Source organism: Hyla sarda, chromosome 3, assembly GCF_029499605.1.
Source record: "Hyla sarda isolate aHylSar1 chromosome 3, aHylSar1.hap1, whole genome shotgun sequence".
NCBI classification, from domain to species: domain Eukaryota; kingdom Metazoa; phylum Chordata; class Amphibia; order Anura; family Hylidae; genus Hyla; species Hyla sarda.
The window spans coordinates 219,387,447-219,396,902 of NC_079191.1; the positions used below are offsets into that span (position 1 = coordinate 219,387,447).

Genomic DNA, 9,456 nt, shown 5'->3' on the forward strand with positions numbered 1-9,456 from the left:
AATGAAAATTATGCTTTGGAACTACTGCAATGGTTCCGAAACCTGGTCAGTAGCCTGGATGCAGATTTGCCGCAAATCTGTGGCAGAGACCTCAGGGTACGTCTGAGATTTTACAGTGATTTTGTTTCCATCAGAAAAATCCATCATCTGAAAATACCCTTATGATACGATGACAGACGTCTACGTGCAGCACTGGCAGCATCACAAATGCTGTAATATTGCTATTTCCATTGCCAAGATGGTAAACGGAGGAATTTAGTGGTAGCTATAAAATGATGCTTCTTATAGGAAGATCCATTTCCCATAAGGCTGGTACAGTTATTGTGCTGTATAACAGTATGATGCGAGAACGGGTTTGGACACCCTGCTTTTACTAAAGAAAGCCTTAACAGAGGACCCACAATGGGGTCTGATTCCATCCTTGGCATTACAAATAAATCCCTTAGGCTGGGTTCACACCATGTTTTTGCAAAACAGTTCCTGTATTCCCCTAAACCGTACCAAACTAACAAAACATGTACAAATTTTAAACCGTATATGGTTTGAAAAATGAGGTCCGGTTGCATTTGTTTTTAACTTTTCACTCCACTATGAATAAAGTTTCACTGTGCAAAGTCAAAAAAACGTATGGTACAAACCGGATGGAACTGTACGCACATAAGGTTCTGTATTGTTCCTATTGACTCCCATGTTAAAAAAAAACGTATACGGTTTATTACGATTTTTCACCGGGACCAAAAACCGTGGAAGGCTACGGTTTTGAGTACAGGGGAAAAAAAACAAACAGACAAAACAGTACAAGACGCAAAACAGATGCATCATTTGTATACGGGAACTTTATTGTAAAAATGTGGTGTGAACCCAGCCTTACATATAAAAAGGCCAGGATGAGATGTTCATAACATGACCACACTGGCCGAGAGACATTAAGGCTAGGTTCAGACTACGGAATCTCCGTCCGGAGACTCCGAGTGCAGCCAGCGCTGACTGAATCAGTCGGGCGCTAGGACCGCGCGGACACTGCATTCTCCAAGAGACTGCAATGTGTTCCGTGTGGATTTCCGCCTGAAGAAAGAGCAACGTCTTTCTTCAGGCAGAAATTTCCAAGCGGATTTTCCTTTCACAAATTCCGAAGGGTACGGAAAACCATTCACTTCACTATACATTTTAGCAAGTGGAATTTCCGTAGTCTGAACCTAGCCTAAATGGTCAGGCCCCAGAAGCCTTGAGTAGGATATACATCTCTACCATGAATGGGAAGATAAGTGACAATGGGGGAGATTTATCAAAACCTGTGCAGAGGAAGAGTGGTGCAGTTGCCCATAGCAACCAATCAGATTGCTTCTTTCATTTTCCACAGGCCTCTAAAGAGGCCTGTGGAAAATGAAAGAAGCAATCTGATTGGTTGCTATGGGCAACTGCACCACTCTTCCTCTGCACAGGTTTTGATAAATCTTCCCCAATATGTTAATCTGGCTTCATCCTTGGGGCAGTGTCCCTTAATACCTTGTCTATGTCTAAGCCTGTTAGAAAACTTTGTAATCCCCAACATACAGCACACGCCAATCCGCTTAGGACTAAACAAATTCTAATATGCCAGGGCACAACCAAGACAATATAATCCGTACAGCAGGATCTCCAAACCGTGGACTGCCAGCTGACCGCCAATGGCTGTGTGGGCATGCTGGGAGTTGTAGTTTTGTAACAGCTGGAGGCACACTGTTTGGAGACAACTGCCGTACAGCAACGCCACAGAATGCTACAACTTTATCACCTGCATGACCGATTACTGTCCTGTTGATATTCAACACTTTTGTTGTATACCTACACAACATTTTTATTAATTTTTTATTGTCTAGTGGGGAAAAATAAAATTCTATCTCTTAGGCTCGGTTCACATCTCCCTCAGGCTCCACAATATGAAGCTCCATCAGCAAATCCATCGTCAGGAACGCAGAACGGACACAGAACAGGACGGCGTACAATGGCAATGAGAACATAGCCTAAGAGTGAAATAACTGTCTTAGGCTGGGTTCACACCACGTTTTTCAAGTAACCGTATATGGTTTTCTGCAAAAAAACGTATACGACCGTATCCGAAACCGTATGCATAGAGAATGCATTGTAAACCGTATTCCAAATGTTGTGTACGGTTGCATCCGTTTTGCCTCGGATACAGTTTTGCCGATTTTTCAACCGTAGGCAAAAACGCTGTCGACCACGTTTTTGCCTCCGGTTGGAAAACTGTATGCGAACCATATGCGGTTCTTTTAACATTGTTGTCTATGAGAACCGTACCCAGAATTTTAGAATACGGTTGCACACGGTTTTTCTAATCCGTTTTTGGAGCTGACACATGCGCAGAAGGAATTTCAATAGAACAATAGTAACTTTATTAAATTGCTGGAAAACTAATTCCAACATAATAGCAAAACCGTTGGCAAAAACTGATGCAAACGGATAGAACCGTATACGTTTTAATTTGGAGTCATACGGTTGTATACGTTTTTTGCCATACGTTTTTTAGCGGAAAACCGTATACGGGAACTGTATTTGAAAAACGTGGTGTGAACCCAGCCTTACTAAAATCTGAAGTTAATCACTCTTGTCATAGACATGTCAGTGATCAGTGGTGGGCCCGGGTGTAACCATCACATGGGAAGGGGTCTACACTGTGGGGAAGATTTATCACTGTCATTTTATAAAGGTAAAATTTGCGCAATTTTAAAATAGACAACTTTGGCAAAAGTGACTGTGCAACGCAGTACTTCATTCTTGACTATGCAATTGGCTAGAATTATTAACTGCGTTTTTTTTTTTGTTTTAAAGCGCTAAATAGAGATGAGCGAACTTACAGTAAATTCGATTCGTCACAAACTTTTCGGCTCGGCAGTTAATGACTTTTCCTGCATAAATTAGTTCAGCTTTCCGGTGCTCCAGTGGGCTGCAAAAGGTGGATACAATCCTAAGAGACTCTTTCCTAGGAATGTATCCACCTTTTCCAGCCCACCGGAGCACCTGAAAGCTGAACTAATTTACGCAGGAAAAGTCATCAACTGCCGAGCCGAAAAGTTCGTGACGAATCGAATTTACTGTAAGTTCGCTCATCTCTAGCGCTAAATAATGTGCATACGTAAAAAAAATAATTCATACCACATCTACCTTGCCTTAGGAAAAAAAAATATACATCCTACAACAAGTTCTAAGCTGATTTTTTATCTGTGCAAAATGTATCAAAGTCTGTGCCTGTTTGATAACTTTGGCGCACAGAATCAAAAAGGCTGTGAAGTGGCTGCACGGACACATTGATAAATCACCCTCTGCGTCTGCTCCTCCTGCTTGTATGTTATCCAAAATGACGGTACAGAAGGTATTTGCATAATAATAAAACCAGGAATAATGACGGAAAGAACCCACTGATAAGCCAACGGTAAATACCATTGTTATCAGGGTCACCTGCACTACAAGCCTATAACAATAGTGTAGTGACGCTGATGACAGATTCCCTTTATAGGGGTACTCCACTGGAAAGCTTTTTTATTTTTATTTATTTATTTATTTTTTTAAATCAACTGGTACCAGAAAGTTAAACAGATTTGTAAATTACTTCAATTTAAAAATCTTAAACCTTCCAGTACTTATCAGTGGCTGTATACTACAGAGAAAGTTCTTTTCTTTTTGAATATCCTTTCTGCCTGTCCACGGTGCTCTCTGCCGACACCTCTGTCCATTTTAGGAACTGTCCAGATTAGGAGCAAATCCCCACAGCAAACGTATCCTGCTCCGGACAGTTCCTAAAATGGACAGAGGTGTCAGCAGAGAGCACTGTGGTCAGACAAAAAAAAAAAAGGAAATTCCAAAAGAAAAGAACTTCCTGTGGAGCATATAGCAGCTGATAAGTACAGGAAGGATTAAGATTTTTTTTTTAAATAGAAGTAATTTACAAATCTGTTTAACTTTCTGGCACCAGTTGAATAAAATAAAAATAAAATAAATGTTTTCCAGGGGAGTAACTGAACTGAAGCAGTAAAAATAAATGACACATACATTTTCATTGCCTTTTGGGCCAAGACGTCTGTTATGAAAACAACACATTACACCAGGGGGCTTTTGGCTGTTGCAAAACTACAACTCCCAGCATGCCTGGACAGCCGAAGGCTGTCCAGGCATGCTGGGAGTTGTAGTTTTGCAACAGCTGGAGGCACCCTGGTCGGGAAACACTGCATTAGAGGCATGCTGTCATTGGCTGACATCATAAGAGATCAATATAAAATTGGATATCCCAGAAAGAAACAGATCATAGTACTGATGAGACACGAAGGGTTCTCTAGTGACCAGAATAGGGTACCAGGTGAGACTACCCCAAGCACTGGTGGCCATCTTTAGGGTCAAAAGGTAAGTGCCGGTCACGCACTATGTGAACTAATGTCAGCAGTCACAGACTTATTTAGGAACTGTGTTATCAGCTTGTCCAGCCCATAGCCTGCTAGATCAACACCATACCCCCACGGGCATCACACTACAGTATATACAGCGGCATATGGCCCGCTACCCAAGGGACACACAATGGGGGGAGATTAAAACCTGTGTAACGTAATCGCAGCGCCCGCACTCAGCCGTATTCGGGAACCGTATTTAATGCATGTCTATGAGCCGACCGGAGTGAACCGCAGCCTTCGGTCAGCTGCGTTTTCGGCCGTATGCGGTTTCCCGACCGCAGGCAAAAACGTGGTCTACCGCTGCGGTTCACTCCGGTCGGCTCATAGTCATGCATTAAATACGGTTCCCAAATACGGCTGAGTGCGGGCGCCGCAATTAAGCCCCGCCCCCCCTCCTCCCAGCCTTATTCGGGAACCGTAAGTACAAAACGTGGTGTGAAAGCACCCTTAAAGGGAATCTGTACTGTGAAAAGGGTCTGTTCAGTCTCTTACACTGTCACAGTGCCTTACAAGAAATAATCTTAAAGTGGTTATCCAGGAAAAAAACTTATTTATATATATATATATATATATATATATATATATATATATATATATATATATATATCAACTGGCTCCAGAAAGTTAAACAAATTTGTAAATTCTATTAAAAAATCTTAATCCTTTCAGTACTTATGAGCTGCTGAAGTTGAGTCGTTCTTTTCTGTCTAAGTGCTTTCTGATGACACCGGTCTCGCGAACCGCCCAGTTTAGAAGCAAATCCCCATAGCAAACCTATTCTACTCAGTGCAGTTCCCGAGACAAGCAGAGATGTCAGCAGAGAGCACTGTTGCCAGACAGAAAACAACAACTCAACTTCAGCAGCTGATAATTATTAAAAGGATTAAGATTTTTTAATAGAAGTAATTTACAAATCTGTTTAACTTTCTGGAGCCAGTTGATGTGTGTGTGTATATATATATATATATATATATACACACACACAGTTTTTTTCCTGGATAACCCCTTTAAGATTATTTCTTGTAAGGGACCGTGACAGTGTAAGAGACTGCAGACACCCTTTCACAGTACACAGTTTTTCCTGGAATACCCCTTTCACACGTACAGGATCTGCTGCATATTTTCTGCAGCTGATTTTTCTACCCGTTGACGTTAATGGGTAGCAAAATAAGCTGCACAAAATATGCAGCAGATCCAGGATCCATGGCAACATACCTTTAGGGCACTGTTTCCCAACCAGGGCGCCTCCAGCTGTTGCAAAACTACAACTCCCAGCATGCCTGGACAGCCTTTGGCTGTCCGGGCATGCTGGGAGTTGTAGTTTTGCAACAGCTGGAGGCACCCTGGCTGGGAAACACTGCTTTAGGTTTTAAAAACAAAGGTTATATTTAGAGGTCCCTGCAGGTAGTCACACTGCACCAATAGGAGTGGTAAAGGTGCAGATCTAGGACCCTAATTCTGTAGAATAGGCCTCTGTGGAGTGGCCCACCAGGACACTTATGGAAAGCTGCACCGGCTTAAAGTGTAGGACCCCTGAGGCCACCATGGCCAATGTCATTGTGTTAGTGACACCCAGTGATGACAGATGGGGCAGTGTACATGTATGTGCACAGGATGAGACTAGGGACAGGTATCCACACACAGGGATAGGTGACAGCTCCTCGCCCCTCCCCCAGCTCCGATTGTTGTCCCCCAACTCACCTCTTCCACCTCGATCTCCTTGAAGTCAATCTCCTCGAAGTTGAGCACCGGAGGGGTTTCAATCATGTCAGCGGAAGAGGCAGACATGCCGTTCCCTCAGCAAGCGAAGCGGGACCTCGGACAGATGCCGAGCACACAAGAAGCGCTGGTGACCAGGTCCGGGGCCACCATACACTCGGGCTTCACGGGCGGCCCCGGCCCTGCTGTATCCAGGTGACCCCCAGTGGGCGTCCCGCTGGTGAGCTGATGTATGGCAGAGATGGGGGGACGCACTCCCGATCCCACCATACACGTAAGCGTCGGAAGCTGCAAAGGCCGGGAGCACAGTAGCGGTGAAAGGGGCGGGGCCTACGCTACGTCATTCCCGTACGGCTACGGAGTTTACAGGAAGAAGATTTTTTTTTTCTCTAAATAAAGAATCTTTATTGAAACGGCAACAAGGAGCAAAGCAGCTGTACAGGAGCTATGGCGAGCCGAAATGTCACGTGACTCGTGGACGCTTCTGCACAAGTCTGTAGTTTAGGCGCCCCCGAAAGGAGGGAAGTCTGTGGGAGCACAGCACGTTATGGCTAGGGTCACATTCACACCTGTGTTGGAAGCCACCATTACTTATTCCATCCTAAACAAAATATCGCAACACGCTGCACTGTTATGCCTGGTGACGTGTCAGACGCTGTGCCAGAAACCAAGCAAACCCCATTAAAAACTACATTTTAGGGGAGACGATTCTAATCATGTAACTAGTCCTTTAACCCCTTAAAGACCAAGTCCATTTTCACCTTAAGGACCAGGCCAATTTTATTTTTGCGTTTTAGTTTTTTCCTCCTTGCCTTCTAAAATCCATAACTCTTTTATATTTCCATCTACAGACCCATATAAGGGCTTGTTTTTTGCGTGACCAATTTTACTTTGTAATGAAACCTCTGATTCTACCATAAAATGTACGGCGAGCCCCCAAAAATTTTTTTTTTAGGGAGGAAATTTAAATGAAAACCACAATTTTGCACATTTGAGATTTTCGTTTTCACACTGTACAATTTACGGTAAAAATGACATGTGTTCTTTATTCTGTGGGTCAATACGATTAAAATGATTCCCATGGCTAGATACTTTTATATTTTTGTACCGCTTAAAAAAAATCGAAAACTTTGTGTACAAAATCAGTAATCAAAAATCGCCCTATTTTGAACACCTATAACTTTTTCATTTTTCCGTATATAGGGCGGTATGAGGGCTCATTTTTTGCGCCGTCATCTGAACTTTTTATCGATACCACATTTGCATATATAAAACTTTTATATAATTTTTTATTAATTTTTTAAAATAAAATGTGACAAGAAAAGCAGCATTTTTGGACTTTTTAAAATTGTTTACGTTTACGCCGTTCATCGTACGGGATCATTATATTTCTAACATTATATTTTGATAGTTCGGACATTTACGCTTGCGGCGATACCAAATATGTTCATTAACCTCTTCAGGACACAGGGCGTATGGATACGCCCTGCATTTAGAGTCCTTAAGGACCAAGGGCGTATCCATACGCCCGTGGGAATTCCAGTCCCCACCGCTAGCCGGTTGGGGACCGGAGCCGGATGCCTGCTGAAATCATTCAGCAGGCACCCTGGCACATCGCCCAGGGGGTTCCTGAGACCCTCCCCCATGTCGGCAATTGGAGAAAATCGCATGTCAATTCAGACATGCGATTTTCTCCAATTCCGGGCTGATCGGGTCTCTGGTGACCCGATCACCTGGAAAATAGGGCTGATCGGAGTTGTCAGCAACAGCCCCGATCAGCCTAAAGGATAGGAGTGAGGTCGCAAAGCTGCGATCTCCTCCTATCCCCTGCCATTACTTAGAACGGAGTTCTGACCAATGGCAGCGCAGGACAGGGGGTACATGCAGGAGAAGATGCCTGGGGACCTGGGTTCTTCGCTGGAGCCTGCTGGATCTGTGCTCAGGTAGGGAATCGACTGGGGGGGGGGGGGGGGAATTGAAAGTGAAAGTAAATCGATCTTTACTGCTTTACTGTGGCAACCACTAGGGGGGCCAAACTGCAACTCCCAGCATGCCCAGACAGCCAAAGGCTGTCTGGGCATGCTGGGAGTTGTAGTTTTGCAACATCTGGAGGGTCACAGTTTGGAGACCACTGTTACAGTGGTGCCCAAACAGTAGCCCTCCAGATGTCGCCAAACTACAACTCTCAGCATGCCTCAACTGCCCAGGCATGCTGGGAGTTGTAGTTCTGTAACAACTGTCCCTTCAGATTTAGCAATTTTCATGACATTTTGGGATTTTTCACCAAAAAAGGATGCAATTAACGCCGAAAATTTACCTCAGAATCAGAATATTCGGTAAAAGCGTTTTCGCGTTATTAATTCGTAAAGTGACGGTGGTCAGAATTGCGAAAAAGGGCTGCGTCCTTAAGGGGTTAAAAAAATGACGCTTTTTGGGGGTAAAATGGGAAAAACTGACAATTTTTATTGGGGGGGGGGGGGTATTTTTCACTTTTTTTTTTTACTTTGACTTGACAGATGACAGGGACTGACTTGACTTGACTCATAAAGCTGTGACTTTAGCTTACTTGACTTGATGGTGGCTGCAGGACTGGACTTTGAAGCTTCCCAACACTCTGGACACATACACTAGGCACGACTGCACTGGACCTCAGCTTAGCAGAAGAGCAGAGCTCAGAAAGAGAGAGAGAGAGAAGCTAGCTCCACCCAGGGCTTATATGGGGGGGGGGGGGGGACTAGCAGGGAACCCATAGGTCACTCTTGGGATCACCTGGTCAATGGTACCTCCTGGTTAACAATCACATGTCATATCACATGGTATAACTCTTAAAGCAAAGTTACATTTTATAACACTTTAGATGGTAAAACATATTTATAATGGGTAAACGAGTGCAGGGGGCCTTGGGGACACTGAAGGAGGCTGCCTGACAGGACAGCAGGAGCACGGGGTAACACCTCCCGTACTGGGCCACCTCATATATAGATGACTGTATACTCCACCCCAAGAAATTAACTAGTGCTGCTCATCTTACTGCTCAGCCCAGCAAAAAGGTTACAGTAAACCAGCAAGCTATATTTGGGCATATTTGCAAAAAGATATGCTGACATATATTGTAGCGTACTCACGTTGAGTTGACGTGTACAAGTGACTACATTCTGTCCTTGCCTTGGACGTACGATAATGATCTTCTAAGAAGACTGGCATGGAGTTATACATATTATGTGAACTTTAGGTTGATTTTTCCTTGCCAGATAAATAGTAGAATCAGACAATAAAATCGGAGAACAAAGAGCAGTTG

At 43.8% G+C, this 9,456-nt stretch overlaps 1 protein-coding gene across 2 annotated transcripts in view; it reads right to left on the reverse strand.

Moving 5' to 3' along the window:
• Positions 1 to 6,517, reverse strand: part of MAP3K7 (mitogen-activated protein kinase kinase kinase 7) — a 72,352-nt gene extending 65,835 nt beyond the window's left edge. The window contains exon 1 of one of the 2 annotated variants that reach the window (XM_056566125.1): positions 6,141 to 6,517. In XM_056566125.1, the coding sequence (XP_056422100.1) occupies positions 6,141 to 6,227 (87 nt within the window). In that variant the 5' untranslated portion in view covers positions 6,228 to 6,517. The remainder of the gene's footprint in view (positions 1 to 6,140) is intronic. The other variant, XM_056566126.1, reaches the window with a different exon arrangement.
• Between the last annotated feature and the right edge of the window lie 2,939 nt (positions 6,518 to 9,456).